Below are 26,293 nucleotides of genomic sequence, written 5' to 3'. Positions count from 1 at the left end.
AGAGACAGAGAGAGAGAAAGACAGAGGGGAGGGCAGAGAGAGTGAAACACCGAGACAGGGACAGAGAGAGACAGAGAGTGAGACACAGAGACAGAGTGAGACACAGAGACAGAGAGAGAGGGGGGGGCAGAGAGAGTGAGACACAGAGACAGACAGAGACAGGGGGCAGAGAGAGTGAGACACAGAGAGAGAGTGAGAGAGACAGACAAAGACAGAGAGAGACAGAGAGAGAGATGAATATGGTTAATCTTACTATTAACACTTCCCTTCTTCCCTTCATACAGTCCATCTTTCTTTCCTTCACTCCTTCCTTCCTTCACTCCTTTCATCTTTCCTTTCTTCCCTCCCTGTTTCTTTCTTTCTTTCCTTCCCTCCTTCTTTCATTCTTTCCTTCAATCCTTCTTTCTTTCTTTTTTCATTCACTCCTTGAAACTGTTCTATCCTCCCCCTCCTTCCTTTCTTCTTTCTTCCCTTCCCTCCTTCTTTCCAATCTCTATACAGCATCTTATTTGAGGCTGTTCTGTCAGTTTTCAGCTGGGATTCTCTCCTAACAGCTAAACCGTCTGAATCCTATTAAATAATGATAAGATTCCCGAGCTTAGACAAACCACTGACTGCTGATGCACTACATTCACCACACTCCTGGTCCAGCACATTCACCACACTCAGGGTCCAGCACATTCACCACCCTCAGGGTCCAGCACATTCACCACACTCAGGGTCCAGCACATTCACCACAGCATTAATGCTCTTTTCAGCATAACAGTCATGTACAGTAAACAGACTTTTCATGGACGACGACCGAACCTGTGAACCAGCAGCGCTGTCTAAAGTAAATTACTGCTCAATAACATTGGTTTATAATTTAAAAGGTATAATAAATGCCCATTGGTTATTTATTATCAGTTTGCAAATGAAACACAAAGGGGCTTTTTACCCCTGGTCACTTCCTGTGTTTTCTGTGATCCGATATCTACCCGAGGGTAAAAAGACCAGGTCTAAATGCCCTCCGAAACGTTTTGGAGACGGATATAAACCCGATGGTACAAACCCCTTCGGGAGGTGGTCTGGGACGCGTTACAGATGAAACTGGACAGGTGTAAATGTATGTGGTTGTTCAAGCCACATACGTCAGCGCTAAACTCCTCCCAAACAGAGGTACGTCACAGGTGACCTTTCACCCAGGCGTCTCATCGGGTCTTAAAACGCGCTGCTGCCGCCGCCAGCGAAAACGCAGCAAACAGTAAACGCTGTTTTTTTTGTAGCATAAACGTCATAACCAGTTTTTTTATCTTCTTTTTGATCACATTCTGAAAACCACATACACCAAAGTGTGTTCTGTTACAATTACCCCGGAAATGAGGTCAAATATATCTGCATTTTGGGCGGGAGTAAAAGGATCGGATCGATATCAGAGTCGCTGAGACGCGTTTATGTGTCCTGATGTAAATGGGACAGTTTTAACAAATCAGATAGCTATCAGGTCAGAGACAACACACGAAGTGACCGAGTGTAAAAAAACTGTATTAGACCTGGAGGTGTTTTATTGTCAGGAGAGCTCCATTAACTCGTATTAAAGATCCACTGAAACATACATAAGCGATTATTTCTATTAGAAAACAGTGGGAGTGAGAAATAAAGGCCGAAGGACCGTTAACTCAAGATTTATAAATCACCTCCATGATTAAACCCATTTTAATCCATAATAGAATGCATACAGAAGGCATGACGTCTTATACGCAGGAACATTTAATCTTGTGCTGAGCCATAAGCACGTACGCTGTTCGGCGCAGGAATGCGACTGTTCTAGCCGTTTAATTGCATTGGATCGACAGATGGAGAATTTTCTACCCGATTTGTTCTAGTGAGCTCATTTAGCACTGTTCTTAATTACAAATGCTGGTAAGTGAGAAAGTTTGTCGATATAAAACTCCATGTTTGTTCACACCCACCTTCGGTGTCTGTTGCGCTGCTGATGACGTGGTTTAGTTTAGTCTTCAGGCTTGTATACGTGGCGTTGTTCTTGCTGGACGACTCAAAGCGCCCTGTGCCCAAAGAAACCACACACTGCAGGGGAGTGCCGGGCCACAGACACTGGCATTCATGGATGGCCAAAGCTGTTGGATTGTTTATCAGCAAACCACCATCCTAGAGAGAGAGAGAGAGAGAGAGAGAGAGAGAGAGAGAGAGAGGCAAAGAGGCAAAGAGAGAGGGAGAGAGAGAGACAGACAGAGAGAGAGCGACAGAGAGAGAGGCAGAAAGAGAGAAAGGTGAATCTTAAATACCACCTATTTACATATTAACACACATTCTATTTGTATAGCGCTTTAACAATTTCCCTCCTTCCTTCCCCTTTCTTTCTTTCTTTCTTTTTCTTACTTTCTTTCTCTTACTTTCCTTCACTCTTTCTTTATTCCCTTCTTCCTTTTTTCTTTCTTTCCTTCTTTCTTTCCTTCCTTCCTTCCCATTCATCTATCTCTCTGAAGGCAACTTGCACACGTTTTACACACAATTCACTCCTTGCCAAATCCACCAGTATGTTTTTGTGGAATCCCCGAAGGCAGTGAGGAGAACATAAAAGGAGGAGTTTAGGGGCAGCTTCAAAAATGGCAAGAGGAGGTCCCTCATTAGTGGACTGAAGGTCAGATGCACGTCCTCCTGGGTTCAGTGCTTTCTTGAGGCATCTGTTTTAGAGGAGAGGTTTGGGCCTCTGGAGTCTCGCTGGAGTCTTTTGCCCCTGCCCCTGCCACCCCAGGCTGGGCATAATGAATTTACTCGCCAAGCTAAGATCAATGTTCCCCTGGAAGGGGGTTTGGCACTCAGTATGGAGAGCGAACACAAGACAACAGAAGTGGGAGACTGTATCAGTGCTGCGAGGTTTCTCAGACAAAGTAAAGTGGATGTGGGTCTGAAGCTGACCACTAAAAACTGGACAAACCTCAGTGATGTCAGGAGAACATCCTGACAGTGAAGGTGCTGTGAACAGGAGTTAAAGTGCTGAGTCAAAGCAAAGACCAACAGACTTCATCCTGTTTTATTAACAGTGTTTATTAATTCATTATATGTATCCTGGGCACGAGGCAATGATGTGTCTGGAGCCTGCCTTGGGTACACACTCACTCACTCACTCTCACACACACACACACACACACACACACACACACACACACACACACACACACACACACACACACACACACACACACACACACACACACACACACACTCTCTCTCTCTCACTCACTCACTCACTCACTCACTCACTCACTCACTCACTCACTCACTCACTCACACACTCACACACTCACTCACACACTCACACACTCACACACTCACACACTCACACTCACACACTCACACTCACACACTCACACACTCACACACTCACACTCACACACTCACACACTCACACACTCACACACACACACACACACACACACACACACACACACACACACTCTCACACACACACTCTCACACACACACACACACCTCGCTTGCTCACTCTCTCTCTCTCCCACACACACACACACAGACACACACACTCTCTCTCTCTCTCTCTCTCTCACACACACACACACACACACACTCTCTCTCTCTCTCTCTCTCTCTCTCTCTCTCTCTCTCTCTCTCTCTCTCTGACACACACACACACACGAAAGTCAATACGTTCATTTTTCATTATTACACTTTATCTCTAGTTCTGTGCTGTTTTATGTAGCACCAATGATCCAGGCGCAAAGCTTACTGCGTACTGCTTCAGTCACATACGGTCGAAAGGACAATAAATGCCTCTTGACTTGATTACTATTATTTAATTTTTTTTCTTTTTATCCCAAATACAACTGTACTGATGTAGGCTGATGTAAGCATTTGCAGGGTTTGCTACAGACATATTTAGCATACAAGCAGTTGGAGTAAAACGGCATTTCCTCAGCACTCCCAAGTTATTAAACAGAGATAAAGCTACTGCTTTGAGCAATAGCACATCATCAGCACAGTAATCACTTTGTCAGAAGCACTCATTAGTTTAAAGATTTAACATTTAATAAAAACAAGGTTTGTTTTAATATTCGTCCGAGCCGTCTGGCACATTCAAGCCTCTTCGTAGAAGTTTAATGCCTGTAAGGTGAGTTACACCTCTGCATGGATCGATAGTTAATTTACAAAAGCACTGCAAGAAATTCACAAACGCGAGGCCAGGATAGATGAAAATTGGACTACAGATTGATCTGTGTGTTAACAGAGACTTGTGAGAGAACAGAGAAAAGAAGGTGATGAAGAGAAACAGAGACAGAGAGACAAACAGAGTGAGAGATAAACAAGGTTGTCACACTTGCTGGCAATGAGCATTAGAGCTTCGTTTCCTCGGAAGCTTTTACGCCTTTAGAGATCCATATCTGGATCGACGCCGTGTTCTCACTTTAATGGAGGTATATTTAAGTCCGAGTGGATCGAGGTTTGAAACAAAAGTGTGCTTAATGGCACCGTGCACTCTGAAAGCTGGACTAAATCACGGCGCAAAAAAAAAAAAGCCGAGGCTGTCGGCCAAACAGCCAGCATGCGGCAGGGGAAAGGTCGGGTTTAACTTATACTTATGTATTCTCTTATGGTGCAAAGTCACTACACAACACACGCAATCCAGTCGATGATGGAATAATAATTTGATTACAAAAGCATGTTGAAACACAATGGTTTGAATTGTGCAAGTAAAACAGATAACATACTGAAGTCTGTTACTGTATAGTGAAAATCTTTGGAAGGCTTCAGATTATCAAACCGAACTTAGGGCTTTTTACACCCGGTCACTTCGTGTGTTGTCTCTGATCCGATAGCTATCTGATTTGTTAAAACTGTCCCATTTACATCAGGCCACATAAACGCGTCTCGGCGAATCAGATATCGATCCGATGTTTCTGCTCCCGCCCAAAATGCTAATATATTTGACCTCATTTCCGGGGTAATTGTAACAGAACACACTTTTGTGTCTGCGGTTTTCAGAACGCGATCAAAAAGAAGACGAAAAAACTGATTACGACATTTATGCTACAAAAAACAACGTTTATTGTTTGCTGCGTTTTCACTGGCGGCAGCAGCGCGTTTTAAGACCCGACGAGACGCCTGGGTGAGAGGTCACCTGTGACGTACCTCTGTTTGGGAGGAGTATAGCGCTGACGTATGTGGCTTGAACAACCACATTAATTTACACCTGTCCAGTTTCATCTGAAACGCGTCCCAGACCACCTCCTGAAGGGGTTTGTACCATCGGGTTTATATCCGTCTCCAAAACATTTCGGAGTGCATTTAGACCTGGTCTTTTTACCATCGGATAGCTATCGGATCACAGAAAACGCAGGAAGTGACCAGGTGTAAAAAGCCCCTAAATGTTCTATAACGTCCCACATTTCAACCAAAGCCTAAAAGGAGGTGGTTTCATTATAAAATCACACCCACATTTGATTTACTGCTTGATTTTGACTATTACCCTGGTAGCTTATTAGCAGTTCTTGGGCAATTTGGTAGTATTAGTTTTTATTAGTGAAAGCATTAGAGTGTAAATGCGTATTTAAATTATTTAATTAATAAAATATCTGGTTGAAAAGGAAAACCTATCGCTGGACATTTTTTATATATAAATTGTAATCGTTAATTGTACTTTTTTTTTTACACAACTGGGAATGTAACAATTTAATAAAGGGGGGGGAAAAAAAACAACCTAAAAAGATACGATTTGGATTGTAGAATCGAGTCATCGGTCATAAATCTTGACTGAACAGTGGTTACTAAATCAAATATAATTAATGAATATATTTATATGTAGTAGGATAAAGTAAATCGATCCTTTTTTGAATATTCGAGCCCAGAAGCTTTTATGGTCATTTCATCAAGCTAAAGAAAGAGACCTCTTTAAACCTCAGGGCTATTACAATAGAAATGATCCTTTATATCCGGTCACCTAACATTCTTAGGATTCCTTACTACTAAACACTATTAAACACAATCGATAGATTCATTACCAATGGGTTATAAAAGTCGTTTTCGTCCCCATGCCCCTGTAGCGTACTCTAGAATGGTTCAGTAATGAGGAATGACACAAATACGTTCGAAATTTAAGCGAAGGGTCAACATTATCGCCGTCCACCGTCCAGCGCCACTAGCAAATAAAGCACTAACGCTTTACTATGACGGACAGCCGTGACTCTCGCCTGATTGCCTGGGGCCAAAGGTCATTTCACGCGACATTATGCAATTACTCTGACTAGTTCTCCATCGTGACCTTTGACTTGAGGAGGTGGACATTTCAAATGAGGTTCAAGTTGTCTTCAAAAATCGTGAGACGAGAATGTCCCATCTGGTCTAAGCAAGAACTCGTCCTCAGGCTAAGACCACACAAGGAAATGAAGCTCTACCGCGGAAGACAAACATGAGAAGCTTGATTAAAAACCTCTGGTCTTTTGGAATCGATTGCAAATGAGTGACTGACGGGAGGATTTATGATGATATAAAACGCATTCAGATTAAAAGGAAAGATTAACCGATTAGAACCGATTAACTACATAAACCACAAACAAAAATAAAACGCGAGGCAGATTTTCCTTTGAGATTCGTGCATAATAAATGTTCGTAATCACTAAAAGTAAAAACATCAAGAATGAGAATATTCATTCACTCATTCACTACCGCTTATCCGAACTTCTCGGGTCACGGGGAGCCTGTGCCTATCTCAGGCGTCATCGGGCATCGAGGCAGGATACACCCTGGACGGAGTGCCAACCCATCACAGGGCACACACACACACTCTCATTCATTCACACACACACACACACACACACACACACACACACACACACACAACGGACAATTTTCCAGATATGTCAATCATATGTACATATGCATATATATGGCTTGAATTAATAATTTTGTGTGTGTAAAAGGAACCAGCTGGGTTATATACACGTGTTCACTCTGCCCTTAGGCAGTCAATATAATCAACAAACACGTCTACGTCCCTACGGGCCTCGTACCACAGAGATCGAGCTGCACCGTGGGTGTGTTTTAGCCTAGTAAACAATAACATGGCAGCCACGAGCCTTCCAGCATTCAGTGTTCAATGAGTATCTAAAGGAAGAACCGGTGCCAGTTCGGCAATCACAGGATGCTCACGCTTTAACGGCTAAGCGGGTAATAACTCGGTTTAACTGGGACGGAGTTTTCCATTCCTTCTGTCTCCTTCTATTAGTCTAGAAGTTTCAGGTTTTGAAACCTGAGATTAGACTCGATTTCCACATCTCTGTGGCTTTCCTGCACTCTAAATTCTGTCTTGAGCGTCTCACAAACAAGCTAACAGCCTTCGTGCCTGGATGCCGCGTTGGCAGAGTCCGTGGCAACCGCTGAAAGGATGCCATGCTTGGGCATTCAGAACCGACTTCCTGCCTCTGGGTCTGCCATGGTGTAAAGCTTGCATATGTAAATGATGCAGAATTGTTGGGGTAGATGACAGCTTGCCAATGTCAGTCTGCTGAAAAGGTGATGAGTCTTTCATTCTTTTGATTTCTAGGACAGTTTACAAGGAAATGGGTTCAGTGGTAACAGTGATAACTCAATTACGTTGCGAATTTTAGACACTTTATTGTGTAAGGAATAACACACAACAGGCGGTGCGGTGAGAATAATAACAATATTAATAATAATATTATCATTAGTAATAATAATAATAATAATAATAATAATAATAATAATACACGCTGGGGTGGTGAGATATGGAGAGATGCCAAGCAGAGTGCCGGTACAACCATGAAGTTCATTTCAGGAAACCATGATATTTCCAGATCACCACATGGTCTGAAGTGTTTTATTCCACTTAGACCACAACAAAAAATTACAATGGTTAATGTTGTGGAACGTTTGTGAGATAAGTCTGATCCTGATAAACAGTCGTTCCATCACAATCATGTGTCTCTCTCTCTCTCTCTCTCTCTCTCGATCCCTCTCTCTCTTTATCTCTTTGTCTCTCCCTATCTTTCTCTGTGTGTGTCTCTGTGTGTGTGTGTGTCTCTTTCTCTGTGTGTGTGTGTGTCTCTCTCTGTGTCTCTCTCTCTGTGTGTCTCCCTCTCTCTCTGTGTGTGTGTGTCTCTCTCTGTGTGTGTGTGTGTGTCTCTCTCTCTGCATGTGTGTGTCTCTCTCTCTGCATGTGTGTGTCTCTCTCTGTGTCTCCCTCTCCCTCTGTCTGTCTTTCTCTCTGTCTGTGTGTGTGTCTCTGTGTGTGTGTGTGTGTCTCTCCCTCTGTCTTTCTTTTACAGAGACCCTTCTCTGTTCTAAAAACTTCCTCTTGCTTGGACAGACTGTACTCGCACTCAACTCTTTCTGTTAAATGTAATATAAATATCTGTTAAATGTTAAATAAATATCTTCCAACCAGAAAGTCCCTGTTTATAAGCTATTACCATAGCAAAAATAATTTATAAGAAGTAACCTAATATTAATTTGCTATCTATTAAGATTTAGACTGTGGTGTAAACAAACGTATGCGTGTGCGTATGACACGAGCAATGGCAAGATAAATGTCTTATAGTGACGTGACTGGAAGGAAGCAGACCGCTCTGTGGGCGTCGGTCGAGAAAAAGAGGAATCGATATGAAACGCAGCAGATGCTTTTTTAAACTGAGAACAACGTCTGCGCCTCGGAGCTGAACTTCAGCTTTACTTCAGAAGGAGGAGAGCATTGGAATAATAGTTCGCTCAGTACTGATACGTACAGAATTGTGGGAATTATGGGATGGTGGCATTTAAAATGTTTATAATTATTATGTAGTTATATGTGATTTACATTCAAATTCAATAAAAATAATATATAAAAACAACGCCGTTGGTTTTGTCGATTGAACAAATTTAAATGTCTTCTGTGACGCTTATTTAAAATAGTAATAATAAATAAATAAATAAATGGTTCTTGAATTGAACGATTTCTGTTGAATATTACCTACAAAACCATTTCATTGTTATTTTTGTTCATTTTATACTAGAGGTCTTCTCGGGTCTAAAGAAATCTACCTGACCCGAAGTGACCCGAAGCACTTTTTACCCGAACCCGTGCATAATTTTATTTTTTTTTTAAAGAAAGACCTGACCCGAGACAAACCCGAAAAAAATTAGACCCGAGTCCGACGGCAATTTTTTTTACCCCGACTGGACCCGAATTTTGCGAAACTCTACACTAAAGTAACCGCTACAGAGTGGATTCAAAATTGATTGACAGGTCTGTTTCAACGTAAATGAGCTTACCGCCAGCCACACGTCACCAGCCACATGTCACAAGCGGTCTTGGCAAACAGAGGAAAGGTTGGAAAAGGACTCGACTTGAGGCACACACACGAGATACAGCAGTTCGGGTCTTCTCGGTTCCGTTCGGTAAAAACACATTCATTTTAAATTACCCGAGACCCGACGCCGCTATTATTATACCCGACTCGTGTCTGAGGCACACGTGAAACTTTTAGACCCGAACCCGCTCGGGTCTTGGGTCGGACCTCGGGTTTTCGGATCTAAGTGGACCCGTGAAGACCTTTTTATTTTAAACCCTGCCCAACAATATCTGTAACTCTCAGCTTCGGGACAACATGCAAATCTGCAGCGACAGCTACGTAGAGCTGAGTATCAGTGTGCAGGGTTTTAATATCGAATCCTCATTATGCATGTTTAAAGCAGCCCTGAATAAATAATGGGTCTGAATATTCAGGATCATCTACAGTGGAAACCTTGACCAAAATTAATTCTTGCGTCAACTCGTGCTTTAATAAATCTTGGTTTGCCACGTGGCTCAAACTCAGCTCGGATGAGTTTAATACATTTCAGGTACATGGAAGAAGAAGAAAAAAAAAGCGACATGTTCTACTTTCTGGATGTCAGTGTGTGTGTGTGTGTATATGTGCATGATGAGTGCATGTGTGTGTGTGTCGTATACAGAGGAAACCCTTTCTCTACAGGGACCCGTTGGCAATTCTCTTTTATTCCTCCTCATAAGTCCCACATGTTCCAATTAGACACACAGTGTTCGGCTGTTACGCCTGCTCTCTGACCATTTCCTCCGAGAGCAGCCAGAGCAGGAAAAATCTGATGATGACTATAAAATCTAATATTTACAGTATATATCAGTGGTGGAAAGAGTACTGAAAAATCATACTCACTCAAGTAAAAGTACTACTACTTCCCAAAAAAATGTACTGAGAGTAGAGTAAAAGTACTCGTCCTAAATACTGCTCAAAGTCAAAAGTAGCCCAAGTACTCAAGAGTAGTGACTATTATGCTGTATGTACATTATTCCACCTTATAACCATGCAAATTAAAAATATAGCTTACAGTATCGTTCTCTTTTATGGATGTCTCTGTAAAAAAAATAATAAAATAAAATAAAATAAATAAATAAAGTTTCTCCAACGGTTTTATTTTCACCTGCTAGCACTGAAAAAGCAACCGAAATTAGAGGAAGAGTGTGTGAGTGAATGCGAGTGTGTGTGTGCCCTGTGATGGGTTGGCACTCCGTCCAGGGTGTATCCTGCCTCGATGCCCGATGACGCCTGAGATAGGCACAGGCTCCCCGTGACCCGAGAAGTTCGGATAAGCGGTAGAAAATGAATGAATGAATGAATGAACTTTTGAATGCTGATATGTCAGCTGGTTTAGGCAGCAAAGGTGACATGACATAATGACACAATTGCCCTTCTTCGCCTTTAAAACCCCGTCAGGTGTAGCAAAGGATTCAGAAGTTTTGAGGTGAGGTGTTGCACGCCGAGTCATTTTTCTCTGTCAGTCTCTTAACTCCTAATGGACTAAAAGTAGTGATTAGTGGCGTGCTTAAGTGGTGCGCCGTTCGTGACGGCCGTCGTGTCTGTGGGTCTCTTCCTCTTTATGTCCCTTCCGCAGTCGTATCTTATCCCTTTCCTGCAGGTGCTGACACTGCAATAATGACCAGCACCAAATGATGCACGTAAGTAAAGAGAAGCTGAAGTGGTAAACAAGCCAAGCCATGTTCATTATATACGAGTGAGTCAGTACTGGTACTGTATGGCTTTCAGAAGGGTCTCCAGAGGGAATATTGTGAAGCCAATGGACGCTCCAGTGATGAACGTAAAACTGTTTGTTTATTTCCTTACATGTTTGCTTCCGTAACACCGAAATTCCACCAGCCTACTACGAGTGACGATGTAAACGTCACTACGACCGGAAATAGGCTACCGAATCTTGGGGGAAAAAATGAGTTAACAGCTAAGACACAGATGATACGTCTTAATAAGGAAGAGTGACAGAATTGAGATTCGTTGCTTCGGATATTAGGTTTCTGTACGTCAAACTCGCCTAGGATTTATACAGTTTACAAGTTTACGTTTACAAGTTTACAACGGTTATGGTTAGGAAACCTATCAGATCGTACCTGGTGTAAATCTGTGCCCAGTGCAAACTCCTGGAAGTATCCAGGAGCAGCTGATGAAGCTCGTATTGCCTCCCAGAGCTTGTGCTGGCAGCCGCCTCTGTAGTGGGAGCGCACGCCTACTGGCAGGTTGTAGTTCCTGAATACGTATGCCTTTAAGGGCGTGCCCTTATTTACAACAGTGCTCACTGCTGCCACCTGTGTTAAGAGAAGACACAGCTATGTCACATCATTTAGTCTAAACAAATCTGGATTGTTAAAGGAGCGGTGCACGATGTATGAAAGCCAATGTTGACATTTGAAAATCACCAAAACAAACACGCCCTTAACCCAAATTGGTGTAACCCCTGTTTTGATAGCTCTGCCCGACACGTACATACGTAACCCAGGCGACTATTATGGCGGAACCTGCCGGGGCGGCTGGCCGAGGGGATATTTTTATCAGTAAATGAACACAATGAGTAATACTACGGTAATACAGATGTGTTTTTGTAGTACTGTGTGTTGTAGCGTGAAAGGTTTAGCTCCGTTTCACGCGGAAGACGACGTTCGACACCTAGAACCCGAGGCAGAGGTAACGCCAGGTATCCACCAGGTCAGTGTTTCAATCGCTTTCTGCTAATGTCACACACGCGCACTGAACGCTCTCTCCGCCACATATTGACAAGACACGCCCCTTTCTGCTCATTGGCTACACGTTTGTTGGCCCGACTCGGTTTTCTAAAGCATTTCTCAAACATCGTGCACCGCACCTTTAAATGATTTTAATCTGATCATTTAGTTTTTTTTATGTACTAACCTTTGGACAGTCAGGGTTTCTTGAGGTTTCAACCAAAAGGTCAGAGCCCATTCTTTCCCTGTATGGCAATGAAAAATGATGAATCTTTAAACAAACACAATGACCCCAAATATCCAAATTAACACTGCAGGATCAAAATGTCTGACAGAATAAAAATCTATATTTTTGGAATTTCTGTCCTAGTCTATTGTTTTTTTTTTCTACACTACACCACTCACTTCAGAACTTTCTCCCAGATTTCGCTGTCGTAGAAGGCGTGATTCCAGCCCATCTTCATGGTACCCACGATGACGTTCTGCCTGAAGACATCAGAGCCCAGCTTTCTGTACATCTCCTCACACTCACTCAGTGGAAAATGATATACACCCAGCATGAAGCCTAATATTGCACCTAAAGAGAAAACACACACACGAGCGTTGATATCCGTACCAGATATAGAAAATGGAACAGTTTTGAAATGGATCTCTTCGACGAAAACCGTGATTCCTCAGCTTCCGTTATCTAGAGAGCATCTAGCGTATCAGGAATACGACTTAGAATAAAGATGTAATATCTAAAAGCACACACGTCCTCTATGCCAGTTTATTCTGTGAACAAAGCAGGACTCTGAAATAGTAAAAACATTTAGTAAATGGAGAAATGTGTCCAGGCTGTAAATCGAATAAAGCTGCTTGCTCATATCCGGTAGGTTTTAAGTAATGTAAACAGACCAGGTTGTTTTCTGATCCGAGTAAACCGGTCATGTGACCAGTTGCTTCCCTGAGGCACGATGCCAGCACCCCTGTCAGAGTAGCTTTCAAGAGAAGCAGACATTGTGCAGCATTAAGGCTTTGTACATTTAAAGCACCCCCCCCCCCCCCACACACACACACACATCACAGCACTGCTGCTCTGCCAACGTGGTTGAATATGCACAGAAAATACCTAATATGTCTCCATCCTGCACTTTCACAGGAGATTACACAGAATTTGGAAGCAACCATGATTTAAAAATAAAGGATGAACAGAATATTAAAATAAATACTGAATACGATACTAAATACTCTTGAGATCTGGTTATTGACAGATTAAAGACATTATAATGCGGGAAAGCTGAATTTGACCTGAATAATGCTAAGAGCTCCCCCTGGTGTTCATAAGATGAACTGCAAGAAATCTCTAAAACGTAGATATAAAAAGGATAAAAATGACAAAATTAAAGTTTATGAATCTGCTACCGGTGGCACGGTGGCTTAGTGGTTAGCACGTTTGCCTCACACCTCCAGGGTTGGGGGTTCGATTCCCGCCTCCGCCTTGTGTGTGTGGAGTTTACATGTTCTCCCCGTGCCTCGGGGGTTTCCTCCGGGTACTCCGGTTTCCTCCCTCGGTCCAAAGACATGCATGGTAGGTTGATTGGCATCTCTGGAAAATTGTCCGTAGTTTCTGAGTGTGTGAGTGAATGAGAGTGTGTGTGTGTCCTGTGATGGGTTGGCACTCCATCCAGGGTGTATCCTGCCTCGATGCCCGATGACGCCTGAGATAGGCACAGGCTCCCCGTCACCCGAGAAGTTCGGATAAGCGGTAGAGAATGAATGAATGAATGAATGAATGAATGAATGAGTGAATCTGCTACCCATCAGGATAACTGATATACAATCAGAGTTATGTGCTAGTGATACCTTTCCTAAAGGAGGAGTCGCTTTCTGTCATAAGTACAATGCGCTCAAATATTAAACCTAACGCGTTATTCTTCACAGGGACATTTTCAAACTCGTACACAGACCTGTGCTCACACCACAGATGTAATCAAACAGCTGGTAAATCGATTTTCCCGACATCTCTTCCAGCTTCTGTAGGCACTGAAGGGCCACCAGTCCTCTGAAAGTAAAGCCACACACAGACACATAAACCGGACTGTAGAAATGCAGTGCGCAGATCTCGCTGCTGTAATTTGTTCTAATGCCGAATTTATTTGAATGGAGATGCGAGTTAACTGGTGAGGTTAGGATACGTACCTCGTGCCTCCACCGTCGATGGACAGGATGCGAATCCCTCTGCCTTTCACTGGGTCGACGTAGCCTACGAGAGTGAGGGCCTCTCTGACCGCCGCCTTTAGAGAAAGATCGTTAGCCTTCCTCAGGCGCAGCAAGCATGGAATCACCTTCTCCTGGTGAGAACAAAGCCGGTAAAAAAAAAAAAAAAACTCACACGTTAGAGGTTATGTATACAAATTTCATACTTGAAGGAACATCATTTGTGCCAAAACAGATGGATAATGGAATGACTAGACATCTAGTCCCTATTCAACCTCCTTCCATTCAGGAAGAGATACAGAACAATCTACACCAGAACCAACAGGATCTGGACTCTACACTACACAGCTAAGACCCTGATGTCTCATGAACTCTTCACTAGCATGCTGCCACCACCATGCTTCGTACAAATTTCCACATAATAAAGACAAACATTTTACTTTTAAACTACAATGCAACTTCTTGGACATCCATGTGAACATTAGTCCACGTTCACAAGGACGAACACTGCATAGAACTAGCATTCATTCCACCCATTAGTCCAATATTTGAGCTGGTACATGATATAGCTACTGTGGGGATGTTGTAGCCTAGCGAATAAGGTGTTAGTCAACCAAGCTGCACCCGTTGGGCCCCTGAGTAAGGCCCTTAACCTTATGAATGCTCAGTTTTATAAAATGAGATACAAATGTAAGTCGCCTCGATAAGGGGAGTCAGGTTGCCAAATGTCGTAAATGTCAACCAAAGGAAATTGATTGAGTCTGTATTAATACAAATCTACACCTAAATGGCTACATTTTTATTCACATCCTCTCCTAGCAAAGCATTTTTAAATTTGTTTAAAACGTACAGGACGTTAACGAGCTAGATACAATAATCAAGGCTATGTTTTTGTTTAGCTAATATTGTTGTAAGTAAATATCTAGCAGCTAGCAGGCCGGTGATGTAGTTAAAGTTCTACACCCGTGTATAGACCTCTAATGAATACGAGATCATTCTGCATTTCATTTCATCTGCTTTTAATTTACAGTCGATAAGGTCCACATCTGCCTGAGCCATTCCTTTACCATTTACTTGATCTTTATGGAGTTTAGTGGGAGGAACTGAATGAAAGTCTTGTTTTTTTTTTTTTTTATAATTTACCTTGACAGCCACCACCCTAGTCTCAGGGAACTCCAACAGATGGTAGCTCAGCTCCTCCACCCTGCTGATATAAAGCCTCACATCTGATGCTCTGCGCAGGGCCTGGACCAGAGCTCGTGTTCGATTATCCACACTCACTCGGGCAATGATCTGAGAGAGAGAGAGAGAGACAGAGAAAGAGAGGGAGTCTTACTACTGTATTAACACGTACTCTATTGTCTTTCTTCCATTCACGCAGTCCATCTTTCTTTCCTTCAGTCCTTCCTTCTCTCCCTCCTTCCTTATTTCTTTCTTTCCTTACATCCCTCATTCCTTCTTTCTTTCTTTTCTGCCCTCGTTTCATCTTTCATTTCTTCCCTCCCTGTTTATTTATTTCCTTCCCTGCCTCCTTCTTTATTTCCTTCGATCCTTCTTCCCCTCCTTCCTTCTTTTTTCATTCACTCCTTTAATTTTTTCTATCCTCCCCTCCTTCCTTTCTTCTTTCTTCCCTTCCCTCCTTCCTTTCTTCCCTTCATGCCTTCCTTCTTTCTATCCTTCAATTATTCCTTCTGTTTTTCCTTCCCCCCCTTCTTTCCTTCAATCCTTCCTCCCCTCCTTTAAATTTTTCTACCCTTCCCTCCTTCTTTCCTTCCTTCCCTCCTTCCCACATGTGACACGCTGTTATACACACATTCCTAGGTCCATACTAAGCGCTGTAATGAAAAGCTTCATGCTGTTATGAGGTCTTATCTCTCTACTTTACAAATCCATATTTCGCAGTAATATGTATAGAGGTCACAAAAAAAAAACCCCACAGAGATCAAGTTGATTAATAGCCCTCAATAAGGGCCTGTCTGCTTATTTATAGATAAACACTCATAGAACATTCCATGGAGAATTTTAATAGTGTATGATGTACTAAAGAAAGGTTTAAAACAAAGAAAAAGGACAAAGCTTTTTAACTCCAACACAAAATACGTCGACGTATTTTCTGCTTCTAAGAAGATATTACATTAAGCTGCCAGAGAGTATCACAGAGTATCGCAGCAACAATGCGACCAAAGATCGTTTATTTTTAAGATAACTGGAGTGAAGACAGTACGGCGCATGTGGACCGTCTCCTGTACAAAACAGTAAACTTTATGACTCTGGCCACATACAGAAACACACAAAAAATGTATGCATTTTATAGCCTGGAAATTCAGGTATCATAACCGCCGACCCAACGTCCCATCATGCATCACACCCCCCACCATCACCTCCACTGACTCCCTATTAAACACTGCATTGATTTTAAGATTCTTCTCCTCGCTTTTACAGCCAGTGCTTTACCAGACCACTCTACGCTCTTCCTCGTCTAGGCTCCTCCTTACACCTCCTGCACGTTTAACCGCCATGGTCTCTAGAGCAGTCAGATGGCCACGATAGCAAAGAGCGCACGCGGTTTCTCCTTAGTCTCAAATGATGTGACATTTATACACTCGTGAAGTTTAGACACAAACATTCTCTCTCCAGAATGTTTCAAGTAAAACACTGATAAACACTGTTACTATGGCGACGTTGAGTAAATACGCCTTCTGGTGATTTCTCGGAAATAGAAAAGCTAGTGAGACGATGACTGGTTAAAACTGGTTTTGAGGACGTTAAACCACTTCGACAACATTAATTGTAAATTACAAACAAATATAAAAGTATAACGTGTCATCCTTGAACTTTAAATCGTAGGTCTATACTATAGCTCTTATTAGTGCTAGAACATCATGTCTTGTGGTGTTGGATTAGTTCGATATTAACTATTAACGTGAATTTTGTAGCATACCTTCTCTCTTTGAAGCATTAGTCTCCTGGCCTTTTCCTCTGCTGCTTTCTTCTCTTTGTCCTCGACCATTTCAGGAGGAAGAGATTTATCCGTTTCTGGAAGCACACGATTTGATTCGGTCATAAACCTGGGAACTAAAGGGGTGATGTAGTTCCCTACAAACGCCTGGACGGTAGGTTTGTATGTCAGATAATGTCCTAGGCCTTTTTTGGGTGACAAGGCAGAACCTGAGTCTGACACAGGAGCAGATACTTCAGGGTTATCGACGGCTGGATGGCTGGAATTAGACGACTGATCCGAACAATCGTTTGCCTCCGTCTTTTTTTCCTTATCTGTAGCGTAGCCGCTAAAATGAGAGTTTATGTGGTGCGCCAGGTAACTGTACGTCTCATCTAAGTTGGCGCTGAAGGAACTTGGGTGAAAGAGATGTGTATTCGGTCTGTAGGATGTAAAGATGGTGGGCGGAGTTGCTGACGTAGATGCTGTGGGTGTATCTTGTCCATTTGTTTTAGAGGTCTGAGATTGAGATTTTTTAGATTTTACTTCGGATTGGACATACGGGGCCGAGGCAGAGGAGGTTACAGGAAGGCTTGTACTTGATGTTACGGCTGCATTAGATGATGGTGGATGAGATACAAGTGCTGGCGTAGATGTATTTTGAAGAGGTGTTGTCTCTGCACCGGCGCCGCCGTCTCTGGCACCGGGTTTGAGCCGTGCTATCCTGGAGAGAAACTCTGCTTGCGTCCCACTCACGGCTTTTGATACGGATTCCAACGTGGTCTTGAGGCGTGACATGCGATAGCTCTGGTCGATGGAACGAAGGCAGGCCGTGGAACTGAAATTGGAAGCACTGGTGTAAAGCAAATCTTTGTGCTTGAGGGAATTATTTCGGCAGGGACATAATCTCAGGATGCTGCACTTCTGGATGCGCTGGATGTCTCCAAATCGGTAGCGCAAAGAACTTTTGAAATGAAGATGACCAACCAGATGATGAGACAGCGGTGAGACCGAGAGAGTCACGAACCTCTGGCCTTGTGTGTACCACAAGTGTATTGCCTTATTCAGAGACAGCGAATATGACTCCGAAACCCATATAAAATTCATGCCTTCACTTCAGTGAAGTTAACAATCAGGTAACACATCCTTATGTTGTTGAAATGCCTAAGGGGAAAAAAACAGATCACACAGACATAAATATGCAGCATGTCTCTTACAATCAGAAAGTCTCTAGAACGAGACTAAAACGAGAAACTATGAGTGTTCTGTGTACTTTTATCATTTTGGTCAGCACAGAAATTTAATACTACGACTTTACGACTTGCTCGTTAGTCTTTTTATAGCAAAAGAATTCGTTTCATGATTCGGCTTCCACTTAATCTCTACCTAAAGAGAGCGATGCAGCGGCACTTTAGTCCTGTCCAGCTCTCTCTCCTCCTCATCTGTTCATTCTGATTAAATAAATAAACGTCCAAAGCTCTGTGCTAATATTACATCCGTTCTAATGACGTTTTCATGAACCTCACTATAAAATGATCAGAGAGAAAAGAAATTGTCGATGATGATTTACATTTCCAGCATTTAGCACTTATCCAGAGTGACATACCTTCTGTCTCGTTTTATATATAACTGAGTAACTGAGGGTAAAGGGCCTTGCTCAGGGGCCCAGCAGTGGCAGCCTGGTGGACTTGGGAACGAACTCACAACCTTTCGATTGATAATCCAGCACTTTAAATACCAGGCTACCACCTCCCTAGTCTAATGATTATTAGACTAGAGTGTTATTTCTTAAGGATGAACATCTCGATTCATATTATTCTAGTAAATGCTACTCTGAACGCACAAATACTTAAAGATCTAGTCTCTGGGGTTCGATTCTGTCTCAGGTTCTTCCTAAATGAGACAATGATAAAATTGCCTCTAGATGTTAATGTCTATGTGCACGTCGCCCTTCGACAGACCAACATCCCATCCAGGGTGTTTTCTCACTTCACTCCCAGTTTTCCCAGTATAGGCTCTGGGTCCACCAGAATAAAATAAATAAATGAATGAATGTAACATATGAACTTTACAAAGCAATAACAAAAATATAGTACTAACAAATTATCTCAAATAATTCAGCATGAACATGTGTGTTTTTAGTGAGGACCTTTTCCTTATTGACTAGACTAGTTAAATAACTAGTTAAACTAGTTAAATAACTGACACTACTGGCTTATGTGACTGATTTAAAGCTAGTAAAAAGGACTAACTAGGACTAGTTAGCTTACATTCGGCGCACTTGGATCATCACATAAGTCCCTAATAAACAACTGACAGTACTAGTTAAACAACTGACACTACTGACTTATGTGTCTGATTTAAAGCTAGTAAAAGGACTAACTAGGACTAGTTAGCTTACACTCAGAGCACTTGGATCCTCACATAAGTCCCTGATAAACAACTGACACTACTGACTTTTGTGTCTGATTTAAAGCTAGTAAAAAGGACTAACTAGGACTAGTTAGCTTACATTCGGCGCACTTGGATCATCACATAAGTCCCTAATAAACAACTGACAGTACTAGTTAAACAAGTGACACTACTGACTTTTGTGTCTGATTTAAAGCTAGTAAAAAGGACTAACTAGGACTAGTTAGCTTACATTCGGCGCACGTGGATCATCACATAAGTCCCTAATAAACAACTGACAGTACTAGTTAAACAACTGACACTACTGACTTATGTGTCTGATTTAAAGCTAGTAAAAGTTAATAACCCATCGACTCTGACTCTTAACTTAAGCTAATAACATTTAACACGAGTTGATTTAACTAAGTAAGCAACAGGGCTAGATTTTAACTAGCTAACTCTGACACCAATGATGCTAAGCTAAACACAACAGGACACTAGCCGCTCTTTAAACGTTTATATTAATCGCGATTGACTACAAATAATTTAATCAGGGAACACATTGTGGACACGTACCTGTAGAAGTTACTGGGTTTAGAAAGGAAAAGGCATTAAAAAGCGAACTTTTGGCCTATTGAGGTTATTCCAGCTGACAGTTTCTCTGAGGTAAATAACATCTAGGGCAGAGGAAAAAAACAATGATCATGTGATTTTATCGCGCTTGTGATTGGCTCATGGCGACGCCTGACTAGAGGAACGAACGCTGATTGGCTACAGTGACTAGACCTATATACATGCCATTTTACAGGGAAGTGAGAGTATATAGTACGCAGGGCTGTCAAGTGTCACGCATTGAGAGTGACAGTCACGCATTGCGGCTTTTCTCACGCATTCACGCTCTCCCGCAACACATTGTATTTCTCACGCAGAAAAACCTTTTGACTATTTATCATATATTTAATAAGCCGCAGCGCCCAAAATGTATCCGTCCGCACCGCTGTCTCTATGGAACCACCTCCCCTGGAGTGCTTAGTCGAGCCTGACACTTATCAGCCAATCAGAAAAAGAGACTACACAATAGCCAATCAGAAAATAGCACTATTGTATATAGGTAAGATTTAACACAACCAATGGAAAAAAAAAACTTATGCATTAGAGAGGTTATTTTCGATGGTGGGTTTGAACAAAACCTCAACACTAAACAGCTTGTCTCTGGACGGGACTTTGTCCCCTCAATCAGGACCTTAAACATGTCTGGGCTTGTGCTGAACTGTTTTATATGGGAGCAACATTATGATAAAGGAGTCCAAAAAGCAATAAACACTTACAATAAACACCACCGGTCGTAATCTCTCTCTCTCTCTCTCTCTCTCTCTCTCTCTCTCTCTCTCTCTCTCTCTCTCTCTCTCTCTCTCTCTCTCTGTGTGTGTGTGTGTGTGTGTACTGGGTATGTCTCTCTATTTAGATGCTTACTTACTATAGGGGACCTTTAACATGTTTTTTGTGTCTTATCCAAACTTTATCTATATAAGAATCAGAATCTGAATCAGAAGGCGCTTTATTGCCATGGATGCTTTCAGTACACAGAGAAGACAAGAACACACAGTCAATAAAAATAAGATGAGAAGAATAAATGAATTAACAAATAAAAAATACACATATGTAAATACTAATACTAAGACAAAAAAAATAATAGTGCAATGTACAGTTGCACTATAGATTATAGATGATAGAATAGAACAGAATGTAATAGGACGGAGGTGGTAACAAATAAATGTAAAATTATCCCACGTTGTTATAGCGTAATGGTGGAACGTTTAACTGCTCATGAGGTAGATTGTCTAGGGGAAGAAACTGTTCTTGTGCCTGGTTGTGCTGGTATTTGGGGCTCTAAAGCTCCGGCCAGATGCTGAATGTTCATAAAGTGGATGACTTAAATGTGAGGAATCCAGAGTGATCTTCTGAGCCCTTTACTTCACTCTGGATTGTTTGAATCTATGATAAAACTCATTCAGGTCTTCAGCAAGTTGATGATTTGCCATAATGCTGAGGGACGGTTTCTTGTAGTTGGTGTAGTTGATGTCTTTTACAGACCTTTACAGACTGAAGTCTTATATTTAACTTATATATACAAAGATAGTAGAAAGTGAGTGTGAAAAAAGTAAAGATGCTTTCAAAAATATATGCAACGACCTAAATCAATATAGAAATATATTGAAATTACAGTTAGTGTTTAAATTTCATGCCATCACGTAGCTTTCAAACCTGACGGGTCTATTTTATGCACCAGTTTTCTGGATATTCTAGATTGTTCTAGATATTTTAGAATATATTTATATATTATTAGAAGATATTTTGTTTGTTTTTTGAGATGCAGCTCAAGACAATGCTGCTAGATCAACTGGTTCTTTAAAAGCCAGTAGGAATCAAATCTCATTTCCAGGCGAATTTAATACTGTCTCATTGGAGACTGTTCAACAGTTAAATATTTGTTTTATACACAGAACAGTTTTTTCCCCAGCAGGTTTGTGGGCCCCTCATAAGGTCCCCATCTCAGTGGAAATTACAAGTGAGGTCATTAGTGTGCACAGACGATTGAGGTCATTGAGGTCTGATTAGCAAACCCTGGTGAATACTGAGCTCCATTTCAGTCCTCAGTGACTCTCAGGGCCCATTTTACAGTTTTACCATTCTGACACACACACACACACACACACACACACACACACACACACACACACACACACACACACACACACACACACACACACAAACCTCAATTACAGTGTGTTCTTGAGCTGAAAAGTTAAATTAGAATAAGTGATATGGGAAAAGAATTGTCAAATGGGGTGATTTTTGTTAATGCTTTTTTAATGAGACAATTTAGATCTCAGAAGAAAACATTAAAGTGATTTTATTTATTTTTGACCTCCCATTGATACAATCCACCATGGTACATATTGCATGCATTTCTGTGTTGGTTTGTTATTTTCACAATTCTCCAGAAGCACAAAAATTTTTTATTTTTTTTTTTGATTGGCTGCATTTTATATTCCAAACAGCAGAGGACCTGCTTGTCTCAGTATAACACTTTTTCTCATTTCATCTTAAAAGAAGTGAGGCTAATGTCACCCTTGATACGTATGTAAGTTATGACTTCCAGGCCATGACGATTGGGGAACTCAATCGTATTCCCATCCGGGAGCAACACCTCAAAAAGATCTCCTGCGTGCTTCACAACAACCTGCGAAAGAGAAGGGAAAATTACAAATCTGCATAATTCTGAAATGTAGCTGTCTTTGTGTGATTCTATTTTAGTATAGTGACAACACATGAAAACACTATACAGTATATGTGGTTTTTTTTTATATGAAGACAGACTTTACATATACAACACTGAAAAAAATTATAAGAAAACTATTTTTTCTATGTAAACTATATTACATATAGTTTACATAGAAATATTGCGTTTCTCAATGAAACCTGATTTAATTGCTTTTGCTAGACTTTCTAAATACTGTACTAAATAACGCAATAACATAAAGCAGTTACATCGTGAAATCCCACGAGGATGTTGGTGCTGATGTGAACTACACTATAACTATAATATCAAATGTAGGTGATTTGAATAAAATAAATAAGTCACTAAATTAAATAAGATCACTTCTATTACCTTAAAAGTAGAGCCTGGCTGGAAAGGGTTGTGCGTTTCTCTTTGCTCCTGCATCCAGACGTCATCACACTTTGAATTACACACTAAAACTGGTGTCTTGTCATCACCGTAATGAAAACGAGGATTAAAGTGAAGAGCTAGTTCGCTGGACGTGGAGCCCAAGTCAACTTGAAATCTTCAGGAATATAAAATAGAGAACTGATTAATATAGACAGGATCATTTGTCTGTATGTACAGTAAAGAGTAGAAATATTATAAGCCATGCTAGTTTTTTATTTCTATTTTTTTTAGAGCTAGTAAATGTGTAGCATCCTCTATAATAGTGTTTAGAGACATTTCAGATTCAGCTGAAGTTTTAAAATATTACAGCCAACGGTACTGTAGCAAATAGGTCGATTAATATGAGCAGATCGCTAGGTTCAAATATCTGTGTTTTTTATAGTACTGAATTTTTTTAATTCCTGATCTGATATAACCTTATGAAGAAGGTCATCTTATTCACTGAACAAAATGACCTAGTTTATGTTAAACTATTTGTGATAAAAAATGCCACACTGCACATGAAATTAATATTAAAGTATTATAGCTTTTTTTTAAAGGTCTTAACGTACCTGTCAGCATCCAAATTAATCCTCCCTTGGACTTTCAACCGATCTCCAGCACTGAAAAGAACATTCTTCAGCTCAGCTTCCTGCAAAGAAAATAATTACAGTTAATTAATCAGGTTATTTAAAAATAAGCACCAAGCTTGAAGTGTGAAAGAAAAAAGCATCATATATTATAGCAACTTTACCATGTTCTAATCCTGATCCTCTGTTTGTGGCTCTGTGCAAGTGAGCAGAAACTTTTTCACACAGTTCTACCAAACTATAACCTTAGTCATACATTTAAATAGCATTGGATCCTTGGGGCTTTAACACAATCGGCATTTAGTATCAGAGCTAAAGGCGTGGATTAATTGATTTAATCATTCTACTGTCCTCGGTGCACTCCGTTAAACTAATCCATTCCTCAAGTGTTAATCCCTTCTATTTAACAAAGGCATTAATCCTATTATTTTTTTTCTTTATTTTTTTCCCCTTAAAAATTGAATCAAAATTTTCTGCTTACACGTTAGTTTTAACATTGATGAGAGAATAGTGGACATCGAGTAGAGTAATGAGGTCTTGAGTACATTGTTTTTATATATACACATGATGAACAAGAACAAACGTGTGATTGCATGTGATTCAATTTTCCCACAAAATAACACGTACTGGCATGACGGTAGAATCGCCACCTCACAGCTAAAGGGTCTGAGTTTAGTCTGTTATAGTGTATATAGATGATACTATTACATAGAATAGTTATATGTTGATGATGATATTGCTATGGTATTTACCTGCTCTTATCCATTGGTTGCATACAGACAGTTCACACTGGCTTGTTTCCATGTTATGAAAATGTTTCTGTAAATATTGGAAATAATGTATTGTTTTTGGAAAATAACATATGTATTTATTTATTATTTATTTACTTAAACGTAATTCAAATTTATATTCATTATTTAATTATTTAATTTTATTCATGCTAAAGTCAAAATAAACATAAAACACATCACATATGTGTGTGTGTGTGTGTGTGTGTGTGTGTGTGTGTGTGTGTGTGTGTGTGTGTGTGTGTGCGCGTGCGCGTGTGTGTGTGTGTGTGTGTGTGTGTGTGTGTGTGTGTGTGTGTGTGTGTGTGTGTGTGTGTGTGTGTTATTGTTTGCTAGAAAAATGACAGTACATCTTTAGGATTCTTAAAATTAACATATTAAATTCCCATATAGACCTGAATAGAAACTCAACTGGATCCCTTAAAGTTATGGTCTCTGATGTTTGAAAGCCAATGTTGACATTTGAAGTCACCAAAACAAACACGCCCCTAACCTAAATGAGTCCCACCCCTGTTTTGATAGCTCCGCCCCACACATACACCAGACAAGTATAACCCAAGTATAAACCAGACAACTATTATGGCGGAACCTGCTGGGGCAGCTGGCCGAGGGGAAGTTTTTATGAATAAATGAACACAATGAGTAATACTATGGTAATACAGATGTGTTTTTGTAGTGTGTTGTAGCATGAAAGGTTTAGCTCAGTTTCATGTGGAAGACGTTCAGTTCTCTCCAGCGCTGGAAAGCTGATCCTATATTAACACGTCCTACTTCTTGCCTTATCGTAAGCCTTTCATTGTTTTTAACCTTCATGTCAATTTAAAACCGCTTTCTCCTAATGTCACACATGCGTACTGAACACTCTATTGGGTTAGTTTTGTTTTTGTTGTGTTTGGCGGCCCAACACAGTTTTCTGAAGCATTTCTCTAACAACGGAGACCCCACCTTTAAATAAATAAAAATTGCTCATACACTATATTTATATTAAGACAGTTCCTATATGAATCTTATAGGAATTGTTCCAAAATGTGATAAAGATTTTTCATTTGAATGCCATGTAACTAGCGGTAACGTTGAAATGCTTTTATATAAAATATAGTAGCAAAACTATTACATTGTTCTTCTTTACCATAATGCAGTTTACTGTCAGACAATGATCAGCCTGGTATATATTATACTTAGATGCTATAAGAATGCAATAATAAATACTCTCGTTCGCGAGCGCTGCATGAGCAGGGAGGATTCAATTTTTCAAACCAAATGCACAGACATCCAAGTGAAACCATGATTACATACTAACTGGTATCACACGGGCTATTTTTATACCTACTGTAGCCTATTTTTACAGCAGTTCCACTCTCCTCCCTGCTGAGGATTTAGCAGCCTACACCAACATCTCTCACAAATGCATCCTGTTACAGCAGCACTGATATCAAAATGCTGTAACCCCGTCTCTTTAGTTATCCTGTACTGTATATAAGTCCTGAACCATATTCACTTTCCTTTCTCACATCATTCTTGCAGAAACCTTTTATATTATGTTATATTTATATCACATTATAGCTATATAACTTTTCGATGTTGTAGGTGTTAATCAGTACTAGTTATAACTACATAACTATTTCATCACTATACCCC

At 40.8% G+C, this 26,293-nt stretch overlaps 2 protein-coding genes across 2 annotated transcripts in view; both read right to left on the bottom strand.

Annotated features, from left to right (window-relative positions):
* Window positions 1–20,490, bottom strand: part of pnpla8 (patatin-like phospholipase domain containing 8) — a 21,671-nt gene extending 1,181 nt beyond the window's left edge. Inside the window, exons 1-9 of the mRNA XM_027140919.2 lie at window positions 20,142–20,490; window positions 17,178–18,338; window positions 15,380–15,529; window positions 14,219–14,370; window positions 13,987–14,081; window positions 12,443–12,614; window positions 12,225–12,282; window positions 11,429–11,623; window positions 1,953–2,148 (exon numbers count right to left, since the gene is read on the bottom strand). Of these exons, the coding sequence (XP_026996720.1) occupies window positions 1,953–2,148; window positions 11,429–11,623; window positions 12,225–12,282; window positions 12,443–12,614; window positions 13,987–14,081; window positions 14,219–14,370; window positions 15,380–15,529; window positions 17,178–18,281 (2,122 nt within the window). The 5' untranslated portion in view covers window positions 18,282–18,338; window positions 20,142–20,490. The remainder of the gene's footprint in view (window positions 1–1,952; window positions 2,149–11,428; window positions 11,624–12,224; window positions 12,283–12,442; window positions 12,615–13,986; window positions 14,082–14,218; window positions 14,371–15,379; window positions 15,530–17,177; window positions 18,339–20,141) is intronic.
* Window positions 20,491–22,462: 1,972 nt separating this feature from the next.
* LOC113639204 (galectin-2-like) lies at window positions 22,463–24,318 on the bottom strand. Its single transcript, XM_027140935.2, has 4 exons — window positions 24,032–24,318; window positions 23,850–23,929; window positions 23,239–23,413; window positions 22,463–22,809 (listed from the first exon to the last, which is right to left on the bottom strand). Exons 1-4 carry the CDS (start codon window positions 24,032–24,034, stop codon window positions 22,663–22,665), a joined length of 405 nt encoding a protein of 134 aa, XP_026996736.1. The 5' UTR covers window positions 24,035–24,318; the 3' UTR covers window positions 22,463–22,662.
* Between the last annotated feature and the right edge of the window lie 1,975 nt (window positions 24,319–26,293).

Source organism: Tachysurus fulvidraco, chromosome 10, assembly GCF_022655615.1.
Source record: "Tachysurus fulvidraco isolate hzauxx_2018 chromosome 10, HZAU_PFXX_2.0, whole genome shotgun sequence".
Lineage (NCBI taxonomy): Eukaryota > Metazoa > Chordata > Actinopteri > Siluriformes > Bagridae > Tachysurus > Tachysurus fulvidraco.
The sequence above is the reverse complement of the archived record's forward strand: the minus strand, read 5'-3'. Positions and strand labels throughout refer to the sequence as shown.